The sequence below is a fragment of the Cydia splendana genome, chromosome 2 (genome assembly GCF_910591565.1).
Source record: "Cydia splendana chromosome 2, ilCydSple1.2, whole genome shotgun sequence".
NCBI lineage: Eukaryota > Metazoa > Arthropoda > Insecta > Lepidoptera > Tortricidae > Cydia > Cydia splendana.
Window position 1 is genome coordinate 31019138 of NC_085961.1, and position 27740 is coordinate 31046877.

Genomic DNA, 27740 nt, shown 5'->3' on the forward strand with positions numbered 1-27740 from the left:
TCTTTTAGCACAATTTTCAACTTGACAGGCGCTTCCTTCGTCTTACGCGGTACGTATGACTCCACCAGGTCGTTCACCCGTTTTTCAATGTCTGCACTAGAACCTGTAACAAGAGAATCACACACCCTTATCTCGCATACCCACCTATCAAGCGGTATTAACCATACATTGTTAGACTCCATAACAAGTCTGACACGCAACAAGAAATCTTCACCGAGAATCATACTGTACGGCACGGTACGGTTAGGAACTATACGAAACTTAACGTCCTTATACCACAACTCGTCTATTTCAATATCCAAACAGATTTGTCCATAACAATCCACCTGGTTCTCGCCTAATCCCGTTAAGAAATCGTCACTTTTGTCAAACTCTGGCGCACCTAAATTGTTGTAGCACTCGATTGTCATCAAACTTACTTCGCACCCAGAGTCAACCAACGCTATAACATCTTTTCCCAACACATGAACTCGTTTCACAGGCTTCTTTTTCGGTGTAATCGTCCGCTTCGTGTTGTTTACCTCGCCGGCCATGACAGCTAGTAGACAATGCTTCGCCGCCATTGCGCTCGATTCGCCAATCACGTCTTCGCTACTAGGGATGTGACCATCACTCGTCGAACCGTAAAAAGCACGTTTCGTTGCGACACTAGCGCCATTCGTCCCGGTCGGCCATTTCTTCCCAGTGCTGCCACCTTCACCACTCGTTGCTGATTTCACGTCACTCTTTGAAGTACTTGCAGTTGAAGATGATACAGCCGTTTTGCATTGAGATGCAATATGCCCAAAATCGTCGCATCTGAAGCATTTCAGGCCCTTCTCCTTGTGGGGACAGTCTGCTGATGAATGATTCTTTTCTCCACAGCTGTAGCAACGTACGAATCGCCCGTGCGTCTTCTCATTTTTCTCAATTTGCTTCGAACGACTTGTATCTCGGCTTGAACTCGAACTCGCCATGTTTGATTTCAATTGTTCATAAATCTTCAGCTTCTCTTTCAGGTCACTGTATGTCGTAACGCCGTATAACATTATCTTATTTACTTCTTGATCCTTGATTCCTTCTACTATGTATTTAATGGCTACATAGTCTGGCATTTTCCCTCGTTTACCCAACTCTTTCATGGTAAATAAGTACTCTAAACACGATTCACTTGATTTTTTATGTCTGGAACTCATAAGCTCGTGTATAGCCTTCGCGTCGATGTTATCAGGGAACTCCTTGAGGATAGCGGCTTTAAACTCGTCCCACGTCTTAAAAATGCGCTCTGCCCGGTACCACAATAACGCCGTTCCTGTTAACGACCGCCTCGCCATCAACAGCTGTTGCAACGGAGTCCACCCACAGAGCTCGGAGCTGTCCTCGACGTCTTGAACCCATCTGGTCGCAGGATACGTCTTATCTTGACCAGTGAACTTGGGGATCAGCCCTTCCGTGAGATGCAACATCGTCATGCCATCTCGCGATGTTTCAGCATTTCCGTCGTTGTAGTCTTGCTGTCTGCCGTTACGTTTGTTTGGAGACATGTTTACGCCTTGCCTTCACGTAGTTCGACGTCGTAATTCGTCTTGAAATTTTCGAACCACGCGGTCACAACGGCAAATCTCGGTACGTCTTTTTCTTTGTTCGTTTGTCACTCCCACATCTGACACCACTGTAGGAAGTGGATGCGAAACTAAAACTCACTTTTTACTGAACTTTATATATTTAAAAGAAGTATTTAAAGAAATATCAAAATGTAACATAGCGGCACGTCTTGTGTGTTAGCTTTTCCAAACATATCCCAATGGCGGACGGCCTGCACCTTATAACTAAAACGACTTAACTCACTCATGCTATCCCTTTCATACTTGTTGACATGATCTTCATTCTGTCTCACTCATACACAAAACGTTCCATTTCACTCAATCCTACATAAATAGTATAGGACAATTCTACACAGATCGACCTAGTCCCACAGTAAGCTGAATAGCTTGTGTTGCCTGCTTATTTTGCTTTTTTTCTGCTGTTTTGATGTTAAGGATTTATCTAGTTAAGGTATTGCTTCCTTGCCTTTATTTTGTTTGTCTTCTTTCTCTTTATTCTTTCTCTGTCGTTCTTGTTCTGCAATTTCTATTATTCTCATCTCGGGACTGTCTGTTAATATTCTAGTTTTTCCTCTCTTTCTATTCATGCCCGTTAGTTTTTTCAGGCCAGCCTTTGTATATGGTCTGACGAAATCTGGAGTTATTACCATAGTTTCTAGATTCAGGTTTCGAATTGGAGACTTATATTGTGAAGGTCCGGGAACTACTATTTTGCTCAGACTTGTGAGATCCACTTCACTTTGATTTCGATTTATCAAAGGTGCTGCTGGTACTTTGTTTTGTATTGTTTGCTTTGCTTGTGGCTTTTGAGAGACTTGTGTCCTTATTGATAGCTGGGGCTGTCGTTTAAGAAATCCTCTTATCCAATCTTTTGATGCTGTTCTATTTTTAATCCAATTTTCTGGTATTTTTTTATTTAATTCACATGCATATTCATAAGCCAACTGACGCGTTTGCATCTTTGTCAGTCCATAATTCAATTTAGAAGATGTTGTGAGATACTTAGTAAATTTTTCTTCTTCATCTTCGGTGAAAAACTGGTTAGATATGTATTTAGAAGAAACATCTTTTACAGTACCTTGTTTCAAATATCGTTGGAGATTTGATCTGGGTATGTCGTATTTTTTTGCAGTAGTTTTAATTTGTGCTCCCTTAGAAACTTCTTCAATGGCACGTAAGATTAAATCTTTAGGGATTTCGCGTCGCTTGTTCTTCTTTTTAAATGCAAACGGCATTTTCTAGAATAAATTATTATAATAATTAGTAAAACAATTAAAATTTTAAAATTAATCATCAAAGGTTTTTTATGATATAAGTGGTAGAAGGCAAACGAGCAGACGGATCGCCTGATGGTAAGCGATTACCATCGCCTATAGGCACCCGCAATACCAGAGGGGTTGTAAGTGCGTTGGCGGAATTTAAGTATTGAGTATTAAGTAATTCTTCATAAAACATCGAGATGCAAATAAGTCCGTTCATTATAATTTCATTCATACAAAAGTACTTTTATCACCGATTGCCAAAACAAACAGTAGGGGCGGGAGCGTTGGGCATGCCCAACCCTCCCTTTAACACTAGGCACCCCACCCCACCCCATCACATGACTAATAAAATCAAATGTTTCTTGCCGTCTAATGTTTCAACATTATTTATACGTTAATATAAACTTTGAAAGCAAAAAGTAAGCAATTTAGCATATGCTCAAATTGAATGATTGCCATTAGACTTTATCCAGGCGCTATACTTACTTTAGCTGCTGTTACTAAGTCCACGCAGACGAAGCCACGGGAAAAAGATAGTCTAAATATAAATACAGATACTTTTTTTTGTAGATGACGATGTTATTTCTTCCGAAATCACATCAAAATATTTCGTCTTCCAGTCACAAAACAGTCGACGCCATGTGACACTGACAACTTACTATACATATATTATTATACTCTTTGCTGACAACTAAACAAAATAACGTTTGACATTAGCCTGGGCGTGTACAAAATTAAGTACCTTCTACACGTCCTGATTTACAAAGGGGTGCCCGAGCCTCCCGACTGTACAAACAAAATAACACAATGGTCCCCTACGCCCCCATTCCCACGGGCGCTTTTACAACGCGCGTTAAAAAAGCGTTTGAATGACACAAATGGATACATGAGTATTTATTCACACGACAGCGGTGGCGCTTTTTATCAAGTGTTGTTGGATTTTCGACTTTAAACCTTGGTCGTTAAATCGAATTTAGAGTGTGGACAGATTCGAGCGCTTTAATAACGCGCGTTGAAAAAGCTCCCGTGCGAATGGGGGTTTGGGGGCTACCTGTCCTACTTAATATACGAGTATATAGAGAAATTGTAATGGCTCCTCTACACGAATGGCCAACGCCGGCCAACCCAAGGGACGCAGCCATGCGGTAGACTGAGATAGCAATATCACTTGCTCCCTCTAATGCATAAATGCGTTCCTTGGATTGGCCGGCGTTGGCCATTCGTGTAGAGGAGCCATAAAAGAGCCTGTCATTAGTATACCCATCACTAGATAGCGGCGCAGTGCGCCGCGAACGGGCTCCTTATTTGACGTGTAATTTTAGTTTTAAGCTTTAAGCGTTTAAAATAAAATAAAAGAATCTTATATTAAATCATGTTTCATTATCCATCCTTCAACACTGCGCATAGTATATTGTCGGGGTTCTGACGAAGGTTATATGAATAATATGTATCGAGTTTATAGCCAAATAGCTCGGCCGTTTTAAAGCCCCCTCCACACTCGTGCGCGAATCGCGTTCGTCATAGCGGGCTTAAGTTTGCCATAGTCTAGTTACTATAGTCGTACTTTATCGTAGAAAAGCGGACAGGCCATACTAATGCCGGCTACATACGTAACGATAAATCGTAGCGATTAAACTGTGCAGTCCGAACTGCGCAGTTTTATCTACCGTGTGTATGACAAATCGTTACGATAATCGACAACGATTTGTCATACACACGGTAGATAAAACTGCGCAGTTCGGACTGCACAGTTTAATCGCTACGATTTATAGTTACGTGTGTAGCCGGGGTAATGCTATAAAGAAACAAAGGTGCAGTGGCATCTGCATCACTGGAGCGCATGTTGCTTGCGGAAGTTTTAAGCATTACCCTTTCACCGCCAGACATATCAACCTTCGTTCATTCAGACAATGTTCACGATGTCACCCCGCACGCGATAGTCGTAGCGTTTAAAGGGTTAGGCGTGTTTTTCGCAATCGCATACGTAGCCCTTGCCTTCAGGGCTATAACCGCGAAAATCGAAGTTCGCAAATTGCGTGCATTTTTCTTTGTCACTCTAATTACGCCTTCATTGGAGTAAAAGAGAAAGATCCCTGCAATTTGCGAATTTCGGTTTTTGCGGTAGCCCCTCAGATGAGCAAGCTTCAAATACATGCGCTATGTGCAAGGATTGTCAGAAATTTCTGTAGTTCGAACGCGACCGTAAGCCCCCATTCGCACGACAGCTTTTTCAACGCGCGTTAAAAAAGCGCTTGAATCTGTCTGCACTCTAATTTCGACTTAACGTCCAAGGCTTAAAGTCGAAAATCCAACAACGCTTGATAAAAAGCGCCACCGCTGTCGTGTGAATAAATACACACGTATCCATTTGTGTCATTCAAACGCTTTTTTAACGCGCGTTGAAAAAGCTGTCGTGCGAATGGGGGCTAACACTTACTTCGATTTGACATTGACAGTTAATGCAAAGCTTAGCATAACCTCAAAACGTAAATAAATATTAGTCAGTTAATGAGCGGATTGCTATAAATTATTCAACTTATAGTGGATTAGACCATAATAACGAACTAGCTTTATTATTATAAAATCAATTTATTACAGGGATAGACAAATAAGTCACAATGTCTATCGAAATAGAATCCGCAGAGTGAGTATTGAACTTCTAGCAATCGATTCGTTTGTTTCTAAGTTTTCATCTACATTTTAATTACTAAGGCTGTGTGTAAACCTTATTCTTTACGATAAGTCGTTCAAACATCTTCTGAAGTCGCTATAAGTTAGATTTATTTGACAGGGCTGTTGTTGATACATAATACGAGTGTGTGGTTATTGCAGCGTGATCCGGTTGATCCAGCAGTACCTGAAGGAGTCGAATCTCACGCGCACGCTTCAGACGCTGCAGGTTAGTATTTATTTAATGAGTGAAGTGTATAAAGTGGGTGCTATTTAGAATGTCACAAACTTGTGGGGTCTATATGGGTAGAATAGATGGCATTTTAGTATTTTATCTTGTATTAGACATTGTTTGTAAACTATCATCAATCTCAGTATTCTATAGCTCTTATGAAGTCCGTAAAAAGATGTTTATCAATAAAAACAAGTGTTTAGATATCTGTATGTATGTGTCTCAAGACACAAATATTATAATCTTGCCATTGAGTTGTAAATAGTGTGCAATTACTTAAATCTATTTGTAATTATTCTGTGTTGCAGGAAGAAACAGGTGTGTCACTGAACACAGTGGAGAGTGTGGACGGATTCTGCGCAGACATCAACAGTGGGCACTGGGATGCTGTACTGGGCTGTGTAGCGGCACTGAAGCTGCCGGAGCGCAAGCTGGTGGAGCTGTATGAACAGGTTATTAAGGCTTTTCAGCCATTTTATACTCCAGTACAAGGCAGCAGTAAGTTGCAAGGCACACATATTTGAAACTGGTACAATGGCCATTTGTAGTACAATACAATTTGTAACTAAATACAGATGTGAAGTTTTCAAAGTGATTTAATCATGACTATAGCGACCCGCATTGGCTTCGCACGGGTTACGCAAAACCTCAACAAATGATACACTTAAACCTTCCTCAAGAATCACTCTATTGATAGGTGAAAACTGCATGAAAATCTGTTTAGTAGTTTTCGAGTTTATCGCGAACATACATACACACAAACAGACAGATGCGACGGGGGACTTTGTTTTATAAGGTGTAGTGATATAAAATGCCACTTGCACATTTGTTGGGAGTAATGTCAATGGCGTCATCATTAAAATCCAATCATTCTCATAGATAAGTAGAACACAATGTGTCTTAACATTGATCACATTCTGCTTGTTATCGTTGAAGGTGGTGTTGGAGCTGATCGAGCTGCGCGAGCTGGGCGCGGCGCGGCAGCTGCTGCGCAACTCGCACCCCTGCAGACTGATGAAGCAGCACCACACGGACCGCTACATACACCTCGGTAACATTAGCTGTATGAAGGTAGTGCTGGAGCTGATCGAGCTGGGCGCGGCGCGGCAGCTGCTGCGACAATTTGAACCTTAACTAGATACAGCTGTTATAGCACTCCCAACTACTAAGTTCCTTAAAACTATGTCAATACCTAAAAAGCAGCTAAAAAGAAACTCAAAATAGCTAGAAAGCTGAAGGTAGCATGCTTTTTCAATCCCTATCCTTTCCTCGCGGTTTTCGTTAATTTCGATCATTGCATAAGTATTTACCTCGTTTTGAAAAAATAAGTCCTGCCAAGTTTCTTGTGCTGAGAATGGTCTGAGGTATAGTTTGAACCAGTGGATTTTTTTTTGACATTAAGGTAATATGCGTAAACTAAGATCTTTGTCTTTTGGGTCGATAGAGTTTTGAAATACAGTACGTGTGTACTTTAATGTCATAAAGGATATTACACAACATACACGATTTTTGTTTTCATTAAGTATAAGTTAAAATAGAACACGTTTTATGATCGTTTGTTGTTGCAGAGAACCTGCTCTCCCGCTCGTACTTCGACCCGCGCGAGGCGTACGGCGCGGGCGGCGGCAAGGAGCGGCGCCGCGCCGCCATCGCCGCGTCGCTCGCCGGCGAGGTCTCCGTCGTGCCCTCCAGCCGCCTGCTGGCGCTGCTGGGGCAGGCGCTCAAGTGGCAGCAGCACCAGGGGCTGCTCCCGCCAGGTCACTATCACAATGCCGTGCCGCTAGTGCTGCTTTATGGTTCATTTAGTTGTTAAATATCTCTAGTTTTATCTTGTTGACACGAAGTTTACGAGCAGACAGATCACTTTAAATTTGAGCTTTGAAATAAGCCACAAAAATTTGGTTATCATTTTTGCCCAGCATTTTGACACGAAGCGCCCCAGGTGACCATTATATAAGAGCTCGCAAAGCGCGCACTGAACGTTTTGGGATAAAGGGAGCCTCCGGCGCCCAGCATGTAGGAGCGAGTGAACCTCCGACCGTGGGGCATCGCGCTTTATTTAATTTTTCCCTTGTTTTCTCGCTTAGGGACAACCATCGACTTGTTCCGAGGCAAGGCCGCCATCCGAGACGAGGAAGACGACCAGTGCCCCACGCAGCTGTTCAAGACCATCAAGTTCGGGCAAAAGTCCCACGTGGAGTGCGCCCGGTTCTCCCCGGACGGCCAGTACCTTGTCACCGGCTCCGTGGACGGCCTAGTCGAGGTAACGGCTAATAAATACTCATGTCAGTTTGTAGTCCACTCAGGCAGGCTTATTAGCCTATTACACTCTTACTATTGAGGGTCATAAGAATATACTGAGTGACTGAGCCAGTGTGCGCTTTAATTTAAGAAATAAATGAGTCGAAAAAGAACTTGAAGATGACGCATTCGGAAATGTAGCGTGAAATGTGACTTCAATACTATGAGTTTAACTTTTGGCATTTTTTTAGCTATCTATATGTGATACACTGTTGAACGCGCGTTTGAAACTGTACAATTTAATATTTATATGTTTCTTGTAATACTCGTATGTATCGTATACAGGTGTGGAACTTCACAACAGGCAAGATCCGTAAGGACCTGCGTTATCAAGCTCAAGAGGAATACATGAGCATGGAGGAAGCAGTTCTCAGCCTAGCGTTCGCGCGCGACTCCGACACGCTAGCCGCCGGCGCCAACGACGGCCGTGTCAAGGTTAGAACATGTAGAATATGTACACGTAGTGCAGGGACGCCTCCTCAAATCTTTTTGTTTGCAGAATAGAAGGACATTTATAAGTTTGACCTCCATTAGTTCGCTCTCATCTAATGTACATATATCTTTCTACCGAATGCTTTATATCACGCTGGCGCATACACAATCCATTCTGCTAGTAAGTGTTAGCTTGTCTCCTCTCGGCCACAGTGTGGGCAGGGCAGGGCAGGCCGCATCAAGGTTTGTATATTCCCCTAGATTTTTTAAACTGCTGGACCGATATGAACTTGAGAAATCTTCACGGTTTGGCCCTATTGTTATCGTTCAAGTTAGAATCTGATTAAATCGGATCCTGAAGAAACCGAGGAAACTCCTCAGATATTATTGGCATTTTCGGAAAGCATGTTTTAGTAAAGTGGAACTGCTGGTGTAGCCCGTTACATTTGGTAATTTGCCCGGAACAACAGGTGTATTTTTGAAGTGAAAACTTCTTCTGTGCACTTTTTGTGATGGGGAAAAAATGTTAAACTTGCGACAGATCACGTGACGTGACCGTAAGATTCGTAAGACGTAAGACGAATACGTGACCTGATCGAAAAACTGTTACAATGTCATTCAGTTTTCACTTCTGCCGGCACTCCCAGAGTGCAACCCGTTGTTTTTTTTAATTCGGTTCTTTGTTAAAAGTTTTGGTATTGCCGGGAAGCTCTGAAATATTACCTATTTATTTAGACCTCGTAAAATATTGAACAGTCTGAATTGACCTGTTATGATGGCAGGTGTGGCGCGTGTCAACGGGCGCAGTGCAGCGGCGGCTCGAGCGCGCGCACTCCCGCGGCGTGACGTCACTGCAGTTCAGCCGCGACTCCTCGCAGCTGCTGTCGGCCTCCTTCGACCGCACCGTGCGCATCCACGGGCTCAAGTCCGGCAAGCTTCTCAAGGAGTTCCGAGGGCACACCTCGTTTGTTAACGAGGTTAGTCACGTCACTACCGTCAGCTTCCTCAAGTATATTGCTGAAATAAAAATAGTGTTATATACACAGACATAAATATACCATAGATAAAGCAAATATCACGATTTGTATTGAAACCAAGGGTGCCGACTTTTTACCACCTACTGTGACGTCACAGCCGCAATTTAGTGATGGGGAATCCTAACTGATTCAAAGACACCGATGCCTCTCTGCCCCGCTACGGTTCAACTGTCTTGCTCATACTCATAGATTTTATATCTGCGGTCTCGCTCGCTCACTCCCCGCTCCCCCGCGAATCACGCCAAAAATCACAAAACGATTGTCATGAATGACATCGATTTTCTAACAGACGAATGATAAAGACAGACGAATGATCTTCTTCCCAACATTTCCCTTCGATGAAACTGATATTTTCTAAATCTATGACTGATCATGTGGAAAACAAAAATAATGAAAGTTTTTTGAACACATACAAATTTATAAATATACTAAACGATATAAACATGTAAGGTCTGTGCACACCGGCTGCGTGTGCGTGACGTGCACGTGCGTGTGCGGCGTTGTAGTATACAGATCCTTATGAGAGACGGCACACCGCTTGCGTGACGTGTGCGTGTGCGGCTCTAACAACTTAGCGCACGCACACGTGCACGGCACGCACACGCAAGCCGGTGTGTACAGGCCTGTAATCGTATATGTTTAAATTACCCTCGTTTTTAAAGGTGTGTTAAATTAGGACATGATTTATTTTTATCAATAACTACTAAAAAATTTTTTATAATAGTTAATATCATTAATCTGTCCGATATCGATTAAAATCGTTTATTAGAAGCGATCGGTAGAACGAACAACACTACTCGCTAAATTTGACAGACGAATGATAAACGGCCTGTACCACGAAGTCGAAGCGATGCGCGGCAGTATCGCTAGTCCGATATTCATCGTCTCTTAACTCACAACGTCAGATCAGACGCTCAAAGCAAACGCGCAATGTAATGTAAATATAGTTTTGTAACGTTAATCTATAGTTACTTAGGTATATTATTGGAATCACAACTTGGACTACTTAAAAAATTGTTTTAAAATTAATTTACGCATAATATCATTTTAAAATGACTTACCTGTGATAGGAAGTATGTCCTTGCCCTTGGGTGCTTGCAATTTTTGGGCTGTTGCAGTTAATTATCACGCAACGAGGCATTTTTAATTTTTTTACGGACTACCGGCTGCAACAACTGGCGCGCGTGGAATGTCAATAGCGACGGCCAACCGCGACGCTTGGTCGGGGTTCGGACACGCGAAGTAGATGCATTTGCGTCATCTATGGTATATTTAAGTCTGTGGTTATATATGCTTCCGATTTCTAACAGTGCACCTCAAAACGATATCTGCAGTAATCCTAAAATATGGAAGTTTTATTTATTGAAATGCTTCATATTTAAAGCTAGGTTTTAAGTATAAAACGGTGCATTTGGTCATTTGAAAAAGGCCCTTTTCTTTCAATGTGTACCAAGGTAATAAAAAGGGTTGGCTTCCGCGAGGTCCTCTTAAGTGCGAGGCCGTGGGCTACACCACTGATTGGAACGTTAGGTCTATTATCCTACAAGTTATAATTCCCACAGGCGGTGTTCACCCCCGACGGGCACGGCGTGCTGTCCGGCAGCAGCGACGGCTCCGTGAAGCTGTGGGCGCTGCGCACGGGCGAGTGCTCCGCCACGCTCAAGCCGCTCGGCGCCGCGGGCGAGGCCGCCGCCGGCGCCGAGCCCCCCGTCAACACGCTCCTACTCACACCCAAGAACCCCGAGCATTTTGTCGTCTGCAACCGGACTAACACTGGTATGTAACACACTGTAGTACTAGCATGAGGCCGCTCGGGGTCGCGGGGAGGCCTAGCCCGCGTCAACACTACTGCTCACTCCCAAGAACCCCGAGCACTTTGTCGTCAGCAACAGCACCAACACTGGTATAGTACGAGGCCGCTCGGGGTCGCGGGCGAGGCCGATTTCCCGTCAACGCTCCTGCTCAGTGCTCACCCCAAGAATCCTTGTTTTGATTTATACACTAACGGGTTTAATGCTTGGCCATTCATGAGTGACAAATTGTGATAGTCGTAGTTTGGTTTCAGTGGTGATAATGAACACAGCCGGGCAGACGGTGCGCTCGTTCTCGTCGGGGCGGCGCGAGCGCGAGGGCGGCGCGCTGACGTGCGCCGCGCTGTCCGCCCGGGGCCGCCTCGTGTACTGCGCCGGGGAGGACCTGGTGCTGTACGCCTTCTGCGCCAACACCGGCAAGCTGGAGCGGACCATCAACGTGAGTCACTTTGGACAGAGTGTGCCAGTTGTCATCACTAATGTTACATTTCTGAGAAAATATGACGTTTATAAGTAAACTTCGTCGTTCTATTGTATTCGAGTCGGTGCATAAGCTTAGACGGACTCTAGTGACAGCGCATTTGGCACATTATTAACGCAACGACCAATTTGAGTGGCTGAACATCTGCGGGAGGTCAAATAACTTTCCTCGTTATATAACTACTCGGTACTATTTCTTATTCTATAGTGACACAGACATCTCTTCGCTGACAGTTCAAAAATGATACACTTTACACACACACGCGGAACCATTTTTAAACTGCCACATGTGGTTAAAAAATCACCTCTACTTATACAAGATTTAAATATTGACTAATATGCGTATCCGTGTGGTCCCCAGGTCCACGAGAAGGCCGTGATCGGCATGACGCACCACCCGCACCAGAACCTGCTGGCCACCTACAGCGAGGACGGCCTGCTCAAGCTCTGGAAGCCCTGAGCGAACCTGTTCCTTGTGCCGGTGTCTTATAACGATCGGAGCTTTTATGCCACTTCCACTGCATATTGTCATGGAGTCTGCATTGTATTCAATTAATTACTTTTCAACACACTTGCCTCGTAATGTGAAACTTATTGAACCGATTTGTGGCTCATAATCCTTGATATTAAACCCGTGTTTTTTTGCATTATAATTATCGAACTTGTGCGGTAATGTTATAATGGCGTTGGCAACTGTCAAAGGTTTGCATAGCTGGCGCCATCATAGCTTACCCCTTTTTCTATGAGATTTGCCTTAAAGAGCTGGCATCCAGGGATTAAAAAAAAAACAAAATTTGACACAATTCTAGGGATTGACAGGGCAAGCTATGATGGCGCCATCTACTTAATACTTCGACCGGCCAACCCCATTGACGAACTAGTGCAGTAATGTTTGGTGACACTTTTTAAGAATTAAAATTTGATTATAATTATATAAGGTTTGTTTTTTCCTCGCAAGTGTGTTGAAAAACGTAGTATGAAACACGTGTGCTTTGGTCATTACACACTTCGGCTCGCTTCCAGCTCGCGCGCTCAATATCGCCTCGAGTGTAATGACCAACGTAGCACACTTTTATCATAATACTGTATTAAGAATCCACGCACGCTCCCAAATTGTAATTATTATTATTTGTTTCCAAAAATATGCACTGTCGGAGACTATGTTTAATTTAGGTCTCTTTACTCACTACGATGTTATTTCGTTGCGGTGCTGCATCACTTTCGATTCACATAATTAGGAAAAAGATGCAAATATCGCAACCCGATAACAAACCACGAAGTGAATGGGGTGAGACCATCCGCGACCATTATCGACATTTTGACTTGATATCTTTAAGTTATGTAATAAGGTTAAGATGTAAGGTTTAGTCATTAAAGATTTATTAAGATAGATTTATGTTTTATTTATATTCAGGAATTAATACAAATTACAAAGTATCTTACGTACAATTTGATATTTGTACTATGTAGTACCGTGCCACAGTGAAAAAATTTATAGGTAATTAACTTCGAGCAATGTGTCGGAAGCCGGTGTTGCTCGAAGGTAATTAATGTTAAACGTACAATGTATGACATGACACAAAGTTTACGTTAATTTTCTGTTAACAGTGTTAATTATCCCATAATAAAATGCGGATATGGAACAACATTTTTGAAAAAGTTTTTTTTTTATACCAATTAGTGTCAATTATAGCATATTTTTTGTTATTTTAGGAATCATTAAAAAACGATTTTGCTCAAAAATGGATAGGTATGGCACAAACGTATTTTCATCCGACGAAAATTGATAAATGATGATTCTATATACAATTTAAAATAGATAATATTTAACTGCTAATAAAACAGGGGGCATTGTTCCATATTATTATTCATTATTCAGATTCAGATTTAATTTATTTGCAATAAACATGGTACAGTGGTTCTTATGCTATTGTTATTAGGTAACACATGATTAACTACATGTAGCATGCAAATTTACACCTATTATCCTATTATTATTTTATTGAAAATTGTATTTTTTTTAATTTAATATGCAATATGTTTTTGACGTGTATGTGTGCATTTACGAAATAAATGAATATGAGACAGTAACATTAAGTGTGCATTAACCTCGTAAGACCCACCATATAAAATTTTCGAATTCTTAATTTGAACCTTATTCAATAAGCAAATTAGAACGAATTTCGTTTGTTTTAAAAAGCAATGAAACAAAAGAAATGCTACTTTATTTGGTTCATGAAAGGTTCAAATTAGATTGCACGATTATGTACATTGTATGTACATTTAGTCTCAAGAGGTTTTGTAAGTAATGTAATTTGGGAATAGCAGGGCAGGGTGGGCGCTTACATGATAGCAATGGCAATATTGTCTTTGCGTATTGCCGTAATGTTTGTTGCAGGCACTGCATGCATGCCTGTGTCAACATCAAGATCAAGGCATCTCTAATTACTTTTACGTTTTAATTTAATTAATAAATAACAATTAATGAGAAACATTTACATATTAAAGTAATATAGATACAAGTATCATTTAACACACCGTATCGTCAACATTGTATGTACAGCCTCGAACACAAGTTTTTACGGTCTCAGTTTCAGTTGACTAAACACTCGCCAACCTTCTCTATAATGCACCTTGTTTACTACGGAATACGGAATAAGACACAAATTGATGAGATTGCGACAGATTATACCTAAACTTGCATTTTAATGATAGCGCGACCGCGTGATCTTAGCATCGAAGATCAGTACGACATCTGAAACTTATCTGTGTGGACTTGTTACATTATGTAAATAATAATAACCAATAATAAATATTAGTAATAAAACAAAATGGTGATGAATAAGAGCTATAGTGATAGTGACGGTGATTTAGAAATGAGTGCTAATGCTAGTAAAGTGGATAAAGGGTCTTATGGGTATGAAGAAGCTTTGGATTTAGCAGGTAGGTAAACATATTTTAAAAATCTTTAATAGGTTCCGTGGCTCAGAAGGGAAAAAAAACGTGTGTATTTGTCAGTCGGCAATTTGTCGCAAATTTGCTAGGAAACTATTGGGCTGTTTAATCATGATCAAATGATCAGTTAAGCGTTTTGAGTTTTTGCAAAAAGTTTTTCTTTCCTAACATCCTTAAAGTGAGAATCTTCGTAGTATTTGCGCATACTTATACCTTTTTGCTTATACTAAAAGCCCCCTTTTAAGTCCGCCTACTTAATTATTGTAATGGACGGGCAACTGCGGAACCCTACACTGAGCATGGCCCGACATGCTCTTGACCGGATTGTATATGTTTACTAACGATACATCTTTTCCTTTTGCCTTAAGGAAAATCAGAAAACTAGTTTCGAGTGTCCAAGGTTGCACATAGGTAAGGCGGCCAATTCGAACGTACATTTTGACATCAAAATTATGACATTTAGTTATCATTCGCGCGTTCATTTTGATGTCAAAAATGTCAAAATGTAATTTTGAATTGGTCTTCGTTAGGATCCTGATCCTGTGTACCTAAACTTAATGTCGTGTAGCGGGACTCGAACATACCTAGGTACATTCCTCACGCCAGTTAACCATGTCGCCGATACTTCGTTCACTAATGAACAAGCGATGATTAGAAAAAAATACTTATTAACAAACCAATTAAGTATCTACCCGTCATCATCATCATCATCCTCTACACGTATAATAGTTATAAAGATGCACGTCTATATTTCCTAAGAATAGAATACCTAGTTCGAGTCACACAAACCTATGTAAGTGATAGCCGCCGCGCCGCGCCGCCATACAATCGAAGGTACGCTCTCATTTTAAAACGACATCTAGAGTCTAATGAATGTACTTAAAGTTTCATGTTATTTCTCTAATGATTAGAGAAATTAGAGCGAGTAAAAGTTTTGCATACACTTATACTAACTTATTGCTGTTTTCTTTGTAGTTATAATGAAAATTAATAGTACCAAATGAAATCTCTACCTAAGTATACACTTCCCACCATGAATCAAGCAATGTTTCCATGTACAGGTAACGGCAAATACAACATGCTGCTGCTATCAGCGTGCTTCCTGGTGATCACGGCTATGGGCATCGACATCTTCGGGCTGGGCATCATAGTCGCCGCCGCCACCTGCGACCTGGGGCTCACGCTGCAGCAGATCGGCATCTTGTCTTCCATGCCTTTTGCTGGTGAGTTAATTGAGGTACTGAGGTATGCATCGTGTAAGCCGCCGACTGTGAACTGCGTCTGCAGCAGATCGCCATTCTCTTCGTCTTTGCCGATTGTTGGTGAGATGAGGGTTGAGGTTTCAAAGAGTGGCGCTCCATCTCATTGTTGCCCTGGACACTGGAGGCACTTTGTCTTTCGTAAATGTACCTAATCTATCTCAATGTATACTTAAATCCAACTCATTGAGGGTAGTTGGCGTAAAAATATTCAATAGCTTGAGCCCGGAAATCAAAGAGGCAACTTCTTATGAAATGTTTGTCAGTAAACTCAAAAACTATTTAATTGACAAAGCCTTTTATAGTATTAATGTATTTTATGGACATTGATTATATAATTATTTTAAGAATTTATTTTGTGGGTATTAATATTGTGTAATATTTTTTCTTTAAATTAATTGACGTGTGTGTGACGTTTATACAATAAAAGTGCAATGCGAACTACCTGCAAGTCGACATTCTGTTGTCAACTGTCATGGCGTACAGGCGGGTCGCGGAGCACACCTGACTGACCAACTGAGTTTTATTTATCACCTTGTAATACAACAGAACCTAGACGCCACAATGGCGACGAGGATAAAGAACGTAAGGAAAAACAAAAAAATCGATGGAGTTGCTAAATAACCGACAAAAAGTTATCAGTTTGAAATTATTTTTTCAATAAAAGGGAGGGAGACGAATGACCCAAATAGCACAGGTATGATGGACCCATTGTGGACTTAATTTATAGCTCTGAGCACATAAACATCTTTATAAGGTACACTTCTGGTATTTAAACTATATTTTGATCGAGAAAAGAACTATTTTTACGCTAATATTATTACTATAGGGCACATTTCAACGTCTTATTCAGTTTAAATACTATTTAATGCTTTTACCTTTCCAAAAAACGGGTCGGTGAACAGAAATTAAGCCAAATACAGTAAAATAAGTTATTAAAAAAAAGGAATAAAACTTTTATAGCGACTGTGTATTTAAGGAAGCGTGTAAAACTATAATTAAGTTATACGTATAATAAATAAACTGTCGCGCATATTGCTGTGTAGTGCTGAATATGTCTGTTCACCGGTAATTTACTACAGGTAACTAAGCATACCAACGTGGTGCTGTCTGCGTTAACGGTTGTTGAAACAATATCTGGGTGCGCTGTAGTTTATTATTAGCTCACAAATGTATCTAATTAACGACAAATGCTTAATAATAGTTCACATAATAGGGTTAGCACTTTTAACCAGAAGTTATCTATAAGGTAAACCAGAACTTTGGGAGTATTGTCAAGAGGGCGCTCGTTTTGAATTTTATATAGCAACAATTTGTATAGTGGGGACAATGGAAATTGGCAGATGATTTTTGTTTTATTCCGACAACTTTAATAAGTGCGAAGTTTGATGTTTGGATATTTCTTCGGTTTTTACGCTATAAAATTCGTGAATTTTACGACGTATGACACATAAATCAAAATCATCCAAATCTATTTTCTTTTTTTGTTTTCTTTTTTTTAGGTTTGGTCGTTTACCGTCGGTACCGATGCATGCGATACACCTAATACACAAATCAAATTATTACAAGACATCAACCAAATCGTGACGACCTGACTATAGTGACATTTGTCCATAAGTTTGAAACTTACCCGTCAATTCAGGTGGTAATTTCGTTATGTTTTCTAATGGAAGAAATTTCTCTCCCGCACGTTATTTTTCCAATAAATAACTATATACACTATTTACAACTTTTTCTCTGTAAAATCTAAAACTTTCGGCATGATTATTGCAGTCTAATAATAATTCACACGAAACTAGACAAAGCAATGTTTACATTGTCAATATTGACAACTATCATAGAGGGTAGATGTTGTCTATTATTAAAATTGTTGCCATTGCTAGAAATTAGTACCATCAAATTTCCGTAACATGGCGCACCCTCAATAGATCCTGGTTCACCTATACCTAAATAAATAATAAGTGTACGCTTTATTTAGCGTCAGACTCAATAAAAATCAACAGATCATCTGCTATACAACATGGTGCTACTTAGCTTACGTGTGCTAGTTAGATATGCATTTAAATTATTTAACCAAATCAGCATAATATTATCTGGGTCTTGTTTCTATAATGCAAAAGGAAAAATAAATAAACAAACTGATACTGTCGGTGAAATTTGTCGTAAAGCTTAAGCGTAATATGAGTACTTATTCTCCAAAAATGGAATACTTTTATGGTTGTAAATGTTGTTGTGTTAATATTGCACTCACCCTCCTGGGGCCCAGCCATACAAGGAAAAAGTCTGAAATTTGCTATTGAAATTTGAATCTATAGTGTAGGATTCAGGGTTGATTTTGTTTTGTTTAAAATGGAACGAAGCAAAACAGATGCAACTCTGCTTCAATTAAACATTAGGTTGTGTCGCTAAGGAGCAAAATGTCATGGTTACGGCGACGGCGAACATTGAATCCTGAACGAAGCGAGGTATTAAAATGGAATACTGAGCGTAGTGAGGGATTCAAGTGTTAACGCCCAAAGTGAAAATAATTTTGCTACCATGTGACCCATACTGCTTTCCACATCACATAATATATGTATAAGGAAATAAAAAATAAAAAAAAGTTAAATTAAAGAACCTAAAGTCTTAAGAGTTTAAACCTAAAGAGTCTGAAAAGTCTAAAGAGTAAAGAGTCTAAAGAGTCTAAAGAGTCTAAAGAGTCTGAGTCTAAAGAGTCGAAAGAGTCTAAAGAGTAAATAGTCTAAAGAGCCTAAAGAGACTAAAGCGTTTAAAGAGTCTAAATAGTCTAAAAAGTCTAAAGAGTCTAAAGAGTCTAAAGAGTCTAAAGAGTCTAAAGAGTCTAAAGAGTCTAAAGAGTCTAAAGAGTCTAAAGAGTCTAAAGAGTCTAAAGAGTCTAAAGAGTCTAAATAGTCTAAAGCGTTTAAAGAGTCTAAATAGTCTAAAAAGTCTAAAGAGTCTAAAGAGTCTCAAGAGATTAAAGAGTAAAGAGTCTAAATAGTCTAAAAAGTAAAGAGTCTAAATAGTCTAAATAGTCTAAAGAGTCTAAGGAGACTACAGAATCTAAGTTAAGAGTCTAAAGATTGTTAAAGAAGTCTAAAGGGTCTAAGAGTCTTGAGAGTCTGAAGAATCTAGAGTCGTACATGTGTGCAGTAAACAGATTTTGTTGAAAATAATTATAATAAAAAAAAACCATTTTCCGAATAAATGTAAAAAATTCTTCCACCGAACTTAGAAAGTACCTACTACAGCTGGTAGGACCGTGGGCCTTGGGAAGGTATGGCTATGCTTAATAATTCTGCCGCGCCAGCAATGATTGCGCGGTGATCGATTACATTTGGAAACTCATGAAATGCTTACCTTGTCCTCCTTAAATAAGTTCTTTATTTAATTATTTAAACGAGTTTTCAAATGCAAGTACCGCGGTTATGGTGGTGGGGCGGGGTTGCTGATGCCGACTATGGTGCATTTAAAATAATTAACTAGACATTGACACAACCTTGCCTATAAATATGAAAACTAGAGAAGTCGAGTTTCATAGGCTGAAAAGACAATGGTATTAATGTATAGTTTATGCAAGATACGAGTTCCGTATAAATAAATACCTACAATTGGAGTGAAGACTCCGTGAGTGGAACCTAAGTCCGAATAAGGAAATACCATTGGAGTGAAAACTCCGCGAGTGCTGCATGGGATATCGGCCCATGTAGTGCAAATGATAAGTTCTTCAGAATTAAAAATAAATATAGCTCAGGAAAAATTCCATAAAATTTAAATTGTTAGTAATATGTGACTATAATTAACGTTAAGGAGTGAAACTCAGGTTATTGTCACAAAGACTCGTTAAACTTTAATGTATGTCTTGGGGTCCAATCCTATGTATATGTGTCTACCTGTTCTGTTTGTTACACGTTAGGTTACTTCGATAACTCCTTAAGTACAGAAACTCGGTAGTTAGAAGGTACTTACCTAACGCACATGTTCCGTGCTTACTTACGGATAGTATTTAATTACAATGATGTCTTAATTGTCCGCTTTAGAATGTGCCTGAGTGTCGTGTGCCTGCTATCTGCGAGCACTCTTCCAAGTACGTACGTTTCAGAAGCTAGCGTAATGGATATTTTTAATGTTGCTGTCGACAAATTATAAGAATACTTTTCGCAAACACAGAGTTTGTATGAACGATTCGTGTTTCGACTGATGCAACAAGAATTGTACTTTGGAAATTTCTAATCTAATCTATTCCTAATGATTCTAAATGTGATTTCAATGCGGAAAATTGAGCCTCCGCCCATCTAAAGGAAAATATTGAATCTAGGGGTTTCAGTTACAATAAACAAGTGATTATGGGAACAAATTTGATAAAATGTTAGGAGGCAACTGAAAGAGTTTTTGGGCAAACATAACAAACAGGTAGACAGGATTGCGATAATGGCGCCGCCTTCCCCCTAAAAGATAAAATGTGCCGGCATGTGATAAATGTGCCTACAAAGGCCAATTCAAAATGCAAAGCTGCACTAGGACTAAATGAGTACCGATAAAAGTCGACGGGCCGACTAAATTAAAGTCCAAAAATAAATAAATTACCTAAAGTCAATCAACTAATTTTAGTGCCAAAAGAACACAATAGTAATTCTATAAATTTACAATCAGGTCAAAGGTCAATTTAAGGTAAATAAATAGACGCTGGGTCCGTCACAATGCCACACATTGTGTAGGTATCTAAAGTAAATGCTGAAAAAAATACAAAGTACCAATCAGTGACGATGCGTGAAACCTTGCACTCCCACTGCGCTACTTTATATATGACTTGTTCCTAATAGTGAAAACATACACATACGAACATAGTAACCAAATCCGTAAAATGGACGGCCAAGTGATGGCGTCAATATCGGACAGTTACCCAGATACGTTAGTGGGAAATTTATACTGTGTACGTATAAAAACGTAAGGACCAGACGTGATCTTGATTGCACCAAATTGCAGTTTGCCTAGTTGAGGTTGAAACTAACAAAATCAAACAAACCTTGTAAATTGAGTTTGCAGATCGAGCCTCTATATTTGCAAGAGTACATATATATTATAAAAGAGTTATTTACTTAAGTCGCTGTTTAATTATCGTACAGGTACTAAGTACCAAGTATGAACTTAAACCCAAAATGGCCTAGGGTTTTATTAAAGCAACGGAATAATAATAAAGTAAATCTTCGAACAATGTACTCGGTGAAACCGTGTTCATGGTAATGAAATTCCATTGGTTCCTTGTAAAATATACATAATTAGAGTTAAACAATATATGCCACCATCAAAATGAACATACACAGGTGCTAGTTTTGCTCTATAATATATCTGTAAGTAATTGAACCTAAGGGAAGCAAAATGTCTATAAAAAAAATATTAATGTGACTGTAACCATGGTCAAATTAAGGCTGTGTATATTGTAGTCAAGGGCTACTGTAGACTATAGTCAAGGCTAAAATCAACTTCCAATTGTAAGCAGGGATTAAAGTTGTTTTCATAACATAAATAATATCATTCATTGTATAAGTAACATTAAGTTGCTAGATTAACAGTACAGTCGATATACCATACTTGAATATAATTGAGGTCAATACCGTATTCAGCAAGTATTATAATTAAAAAACGGTAATAAAATAATGTATCCAATGCAATTTATAATAATAACGGTCAAATATGTAGGTACCTACATCATTTTACCCGAGTAATAGAAATCTATTTGTATAGATCATGGTTTGCGTAAATAACATACCAGTACACAAGTAAAACTAAATAGGTTGTGATATTTGGTATGACTTTTTACCTTACTTAACATTGGACCATTTACGTATATTATAAATTGCATTATATGTATATATTATACTATATTACCTATCAAACAGCCAAGTAAAACTGAGGAAATCAGTTGTTGCCAATAAATAATGTACATGTACGAGATGTTATTGGAAAGCGACCTGTATGTTACAATTTTATTGGAAATTCACGAAATAGGTATTAATTGTGTGAAACGTGTATATAGCTTGAACGCTAATGAAAATACCTAGAAAAGTGTAAGCATCCAAAGAAAATATGTATCAATTAAGGTTAAACTCGTAAGATATTTAAACCTCGAGTTATTATCAATTTGAATAAAAGAAAGCAGACTCAAAATTCAATACTGAAAAAAGGAGAAGGAGAGATACTGATATTGTAAAAGTAAAACCATAATCGTATTAAAACACTTTATTACGCTAAACAAGTACATAACAATAAGAGAATAGAATAAATGTGTACAAAGGCGAACTCATCCCTTTAAAGGATCTCTTCCAGCTGACCGCTAAGCAACTGAGAGAGATACTAGGAATAGTGTAAATATTCCAAGGTTATATTGTTAAAAAATGTTTATTGTTGAACTGTTGAGAAATGAATATATCCACACCTCGCCGAGTTTCTTCCGCCGGTTCTTCTCGGGTCTGAGGTTAACGCTGTTTTCCGAACCGGTGGTAGTATGTCGGAATTAGAATCTAAATTAACCTAGCAGTTATAAGATAAACAGATGTGAGATGACTGAACTATTGTTGCATGGCTAACGCATAAAATAAAATAAATAAATCATTATAAAAAGGAAGAGATGTGACGTTTATACAATAAAAGTGTAATGCGAACTACCTGCAAGTCGACATTCTGTTGTCAACTGTCATGGCGTACAGGCGGGTCGCGGAGCACACCTGACTGACCAACTGAGTTTTATTTATCACCTTGTAATACAACAGAACCTAGACGCCACAGTGTGTGTTGTTTAGGTTTAATTAGTTTTAGATGTGTGTGTGTGTTTTTATTTTTGTATTTTATTGACATGCACGTTTACACCGTATTAAACGAATTGAATTTGAATTTGAATGCTGGTTGTTTCCATGCAGGCATCATCGTGATGTCGTACCCTTGGGGCTACTTGTCCGACACGCGCGGGCGGAAGCTGGTGCTGCTGGTGGCCATGGTGGGCAGCTTCGCCAGCGCGGCTCTGAGCAGCCTGGCGCCCAGCTGGCAGGCGCTGGCCGCGCTGAGGTTCATCAGCTCGGCCCTGTGAGTGCTCTTGAAGGTCCTTATATCATCAGTCTCTTTACTAAATCAGACGTAGGGAATTATATAGTGTCCCATAATAATTAGCTTAGCCTAGCTTGAAAATTTCTGTTTCAAGTAGGTATAACTAGGTACCTACTCGTAATATGTCACTATAATTGTCATTGAGAAAACTCAAGTATTTAGGTCTTTATGTGTAGGTAGGTACGTTTCGTCGGATCTGCCGTAAGTTTTGTGTGGAAATATGTACCTAGAGTTAGATCAAGATAACCCTGCAACGATTTTAACAGCACAGACTGTGCGAGTGTTATTTATACGTCATAATTTCATAGAAGTTCGACGTTTAAAATAACAATTGCAGAGTGTAGGCTCTTAAATTCGCTGCAGACTTATCTTGGTCTAACTCTAGTTATACAGAAAGACAGTTCTTTGCGTGATCAAGAAACCGTGACACCATTTTTTCTACAAATACTTAAAAGATTAGATTTCCTCAACTGTATTAATTATTAGGAATTCATTGATTGATCTGTGAATTCGCTTCGCGATTGTACGTCAAGTTCCTTCAAAACAATAACATTACGTTACTATCAAGGTTACCTGCTATCTAGTAAAAACATATTGACTAATACCTATTTAACTGTGACTGCAACTGCAGGTAACAATGTTTAAAGTAATATTTAACACATGGTAATACATGCGCCGTTGACTTTCAGAATAATGAATAGGCATAGGTATTTTCAAAAGATTCAATGGAAACAACGTAGTAGGTAATTTACAGTAACAACATTAAACTATTAATTAGTGACAATACAATATTTCATTTTACAGTAAGTTAATTTTACGATTCTTTTTATTTCAAGACTATTGAAGTAACAATTGATTGCTCGTTAAAATGATTGATGCCATTTTGGTGTCCTTTACCTAATATACTTTTCGTCACACTTGCTCGAAAAAGATCACATTTCATGCAGGTGTACTGAAGGGAAGGAGTAATGGATTGTAAAAAAAAGCTACATCTCCCTAGGGAATACATACGTGTGTTTACTAAGGTATCGATATTTTAAAGTAATAAATATTTTGTACTACTGTGCAGGTCGAGCGCAGCTGAATCCGCGACGTACGCCCTGCTCGGCGAATGCTGCGGCGCACGCGTGCGGGCTCGGTACATGCTGCTCATGACCAGCGCGCTCATGCTCACGCCCACGCTCTACTACAGTAAGACATTCTATATGAACCGCTAGGTCCGCTCTGCAGGCAAATGTTGCAATGTGCTGGCGGGTACATATTTTGCAATCCTTTGTCCATTGAAGCTGCCTTACAACTGAGGCTGAGATGAGAGGAGACTTACGGGAAGCGGGAATTCACTAATAGCATTGATTGTCTTCTCCGCTCCGTTGGATTACAACCTCAGTGGAAAGGCAGCTTTACACTCTCAGTGATCGTGTCCCTTAACTAGTGTGTTAGAGATTATAGCTCTAATAAGTAGACCGTTTTCAACATTTTCGAATTAAGGGCTGTTGAATGTTTTTTAACTTCCCTACACATTATCTGAATTCAGAGCCCAGCCGGATTGCTTAAGGTGGAAATTAGTCGGAGAAGTACTATTAGTTTTGTCTAAAATATTTCCATAGCCATGGACCATTCAAATTCAGATTTGTCCATGATAGACCTCTGATACTGATACTCGTGCCTACAGACATTCCTAATGAATTCCACAGTATGGGCATATCTGATAACGAGGCTGGACTTCTCGTACCCATTCCTGTGGCTGGAGTTCCGGCCCTGGCGGCTGCTGACGCTGGTGATGGCGCTGCCGCTGGGGCTGGGCGCCGCGGCGCTGTGGAGCTTCTGCGAGAGCCCCAAGTTCCTGGTCAATGTGGGGAGGAGCGGCGAGGCGGTGGACGCGCTGGCTAGGATGTATAGAGTCAATGGGGGGAAGGGAGAGTTTCCGGTAGGTTTATAAATTATAAGATCATCCTTTAAGAAAGCTCTAGTGTGTTAGAACGGTCTTGCATGATAAGTGTTGCAGATTTGAATGTCCTTTACGATATCTGTAATTTAACATCTTCTTCGCTAAAAACTTTTTTTTTCTTGTAGAAGCGTGATGAAACTGATGAAAAACATTGTGTGTAACATTGTAGTCATGAAACCATCTACCCTTCGGGCATCGGTATTCCATTGACTCTACCATATCATCATTATTGTATAATGTGCTATTACAAAGTGCCAGTTAACAGTTTGTGCTGTGAGTATTCTTTTTGTTGTTGTAGGTGAAAGAGGTGTACCTAGAGGAAGGGAATAAAGAGGAGGTGGGGGTGTTCTCGCTGCGCTCGCTGTGGACGCAGATCGCGCCCCTCTTCCAGCCCCCGCTGCTGGGCAGGACCCTGCTGCTGTTCTACCTGACCTTCGTCGTCTATATCGCGTAGGTATACCATGTATAGAGGAAGGCAATAAGGAGGAGGTAGGTCCTCCTTACCCACGTGTGTTCTCCCTCCGCTCGCTGTGGACGCAGATCGCGCCCCTCATCTAGCCGCCATTGCTGGGCAGGACGCTGTTGCTGTTCTATTCGCTACGCTCGTGGTTCGATTTTGAAATCGTTCGCTTGCTCGGGTATCAATATTAGCACAAGCGGTTAAACAACAACTTTGCCCCCTTGTAAAACAAATAACTATTAAATGAAAACCATAATTGAGTATTAATAAATGACCCAAAAAAGTACCTAATTCATACCTTAAATCCAGGAACAACAGTTTCGCGATCATCCTGCCGACGATCTTTAACGTGTTCTTCACGTCGTACGCGAGCAGCGGCGCCGGCGCCGGCTTCTGCGATCTTTTCGCCGAGGCCAAACAGGACAACTCTACTATCGTCCAAGATGCCGACGTAAGAGTCACACTGGGGAATATTGAGAATCAGGGTCACCACAAACACATAATACAAAATTCGGATATCATTCAGATCGGTCATGAAAATCCTTCAAACAGAATTGACGGGTTTTAATGAACAGATTTTTTTTTTATCCAAGCCAAAATTAATGGCCATACGCATTCAGAAAATATTTACTGTGTCATTGCGTCACTCTCGTACAAATATATGTACTTGTTGGAAAATATATGTAGAAAGCGGCGGCGATGACGACAGACGACACCTAAACATTATTACATTAGACATTCAGATTCGAATCTCAGATGACTTTAAGTAATTGATGTTGATATGTTTCAGACAGTGTGCGCGAGCTCGATAAATGACAACACGATCTGGGCAGGCTGCGCTCACGGCCTCTCGTTCTTCGTGCTCAACGCGCTCATCTCACAATGTGCTGGGAAACGAAAGGTTTGCTCCACTTCGATCTGCATATGATTAATATTGTTGTTCAGTCCGCCTTAATATATCCTACCAAACTGCGCCAATAATAAAATACGGGTAGGCTGAATCAGATGCTGTCGCTGGATAAAAGATAAAATAATCACTCGTTGTTATCATCGAGTAAACGCGTATTTAACTCATGCACACCCAGAATACGTTCCAGGAAGTCAAGGATACTGGAGACAAAACCAGCTCCGACGTGTCGTATTATTAATTTCACCAATGTTTTAAACTTTTGTGAGAACAAAAGACAAATTAGAATCTGATTGTTACTTGCAGTTGTTGACGATCGTGATCCTGGTGGTAGCTGCAGCAGCAGCCATCGGGATCGATCTGACGGGCGAGCCACTATCAGGTCTAGTGCTGTTCTACGTGTACCTCACCACCGCCATGGTCTTTGGCGTCATCTCCTCGTACTTCGTGACGCTGTACCCGACATCCTACAGGTAGGTTATTTTCGTTTTTTATTTTATTTCTTAGCAGATTACGTACTGCTGAATGCTAAATTGTAAAATAAAATGGCCGCTGATGAGGTAGACTTTGTCTAGACCCAGATTTCGTGACACAAGTAGCAAACTATATTTTTTAGGGGAATGGTGGCGTGCCTGGGCATGATGGTGGCACGGCTGAGCGCCTTCAGCGGCACCAACATCGTCAGCGGCGCCATGACGCAGCACTGCTCCGCCGCTTTATACGGTGCTTCTGGACTTGTTCTTAGTAAGCTGTTTTGATCAATAATATCAGAGCGAAATTAAAAGCACCATTCACAATTGCAAGTACGATTATTGAAATTATTGATAAATTGTGGATTGAAAAAAAAAGGAAGATACGTTAGGCAACCTTTTCACTTGGGCAAAGATAAGCGGAGATGAGAGGAGACGTGCGGGAATTAACTAACAGCATCTGTAATCCAGCGGAGCAAAGGAGACAACAAATGCTGTTGGTTGATTCGTGCTCGTCTCCTCTCACCTCCGCTCGTCTCCACCGCAGCGGAAAAGCAGCCTTAATCTGTTGTTGTTGGTTGCAGCTGGAGCTGTCGCCGCAGCGCTGCTGCCGGGCGACAGTCTGCAGGCCGGGTGAGGTTTTTATAACTCCGGAACTTCCCATCTATCAACAATTTACTGATAGGGACTTCTCGAAGATGACATTTCCGTGCATGCACATACGGCATTTATAAGGTCCACAAAACCGGATCCACTAAAGTCACTAAAGTAATAAAATTAACAATAATTTAAGGAATTTTAATAAATGTTGTTGTATAGTTTTTAAGTGAAGTAC

At 40.2% G+C, this 27740-nt stretch overlaps 3 protein-coding genes across 3 annotated transcripts; 2 read left to right on the forward strand and 1 right to left on the reverse strand.

Annotated features, from left to right (window-relative positions):
- Nucleotides 1-1673, reverse strand: LOC134800079 (uncharacterized). Its single transcript, XM_063772550.1, has 2 exons — nt 420-1673; nt 1-103 (listed from the first exon to the last, which is right to left on the reverse strand). Exons 1-2 carry the CDS (start codon nt 1521-1523, stop codon nt 74-76), a joined length of 1134 nt encoding a protein of 377 aa, XP_063628620.1. The 5' UTR covers nt 1524-1673; the 3' UTR covers nt 1-73.
- A 3618-nt stretch (nt 1674-5291) lies between these two features.
- LOC134806145 (WD40 repeat-containing protein SMU1) lies at nt 5292-12427 on the forward strand. Its single transcript, XM_063779428.1, has 11 exons — nt 5292-5489; nt 5678-5744; nt 6056-6199; nt 6684-6798; nt 7316-7504; nt 7835-8010; nt 8334-8483; nt 9263-9457; nt 11080-11293; nt 11583-11767; nt 12170-12427. The coding sequence occupies exons 1-11, from the start codon at nt 5464-5466 to the stop codon at nt 12266-12268; spliced, it is 1560 nt and encodes a 519-aa protein (XP_063635498.1). The 5' UTR covers nt 5292-5463; the 3' UTR covers nt 12269-12427.
- A 2125-nt stretch (nt 12428-14552) lies between these two features.
- On the forward strand, nt 14553-27688 carry LOC134806163 (synaptic vesicle 2-related protein-like). Its single transcript, XM_063779453.1, has 11 exons — nt 14553-14751; nt 15825-15986; nt 22937-23099; nt 24190-24311; nt 24815-25047; nt 25367-25518; nt 25838-25979; nt 26319-26429; nt 26742-26908; nt 27052-27179; nt 27490-27688. Exons 1-11 carry the CDS (start codon nt 14640-14642, stop codon nt 27540-27542), a joined length of 1545 nt encoding a protein of 514 aa, XP_063635523.1. The 5' UTR covers nt 14553-14639; the 3' UTR covers nt 27543-27688.
- Nucleotides 27689-27740: the final 52 nt, after the last annotated feature.

Coding starts and splice junctions, on each gene's coding strand:
- LOC134800079 (XM_063772550.1), bottom strand. CDS start 1,523: ATGTCTCCAAACAAACGTAACGGCAGACAGCAAGACTACAACGACGGA. Junction 104..419: donor TGGTTGACTCTGGGTGCGAA/GTAAGTTTGATG, acceptor CTCTTGTTACAG/GTTCTAGTGCAGACATTGAA.
- LOC134806145 (XM_063779428.1), top strand. CDS start 5,464: ATGTCTATCGAAATAGAATCCGCAGA. Junction 8,484..9,262: donor CCAACGACGGCCGTGTCAAG/GTTAGAACATGT, acceptor TTATGATGGCAG/GTGTGGCGCGTGTCAACGGG. Junction 11,768..12,169: donor AGCTGGAGCGGACCATCAAC/GTGAGTCACTTT, acceptor TGTGGTCCCCAG/GTCCACGAGAAGGCCGTGAT.
- LOC134806163 (XM_063779453.1), top strand. CDS start 14,640: ATGGTGATGAATAAGAGCTATAGTGATAGTGACGGTGATTTAGAAATG. Junction 25,519..25,837: donor ACCTTCGTCGTCTATATCGC/GTAGGTATACCA, acceptor CCTTAAATCCAG/GAACAACAGTTTCGCGATCA. Junction 25,980..26,318: donor CTATCGTCCAAGATGCCGAC/GTAAGAGTCACA, acceptor GATATGTTTCAG/ACAGTGTGCGCGAGCTCGAT.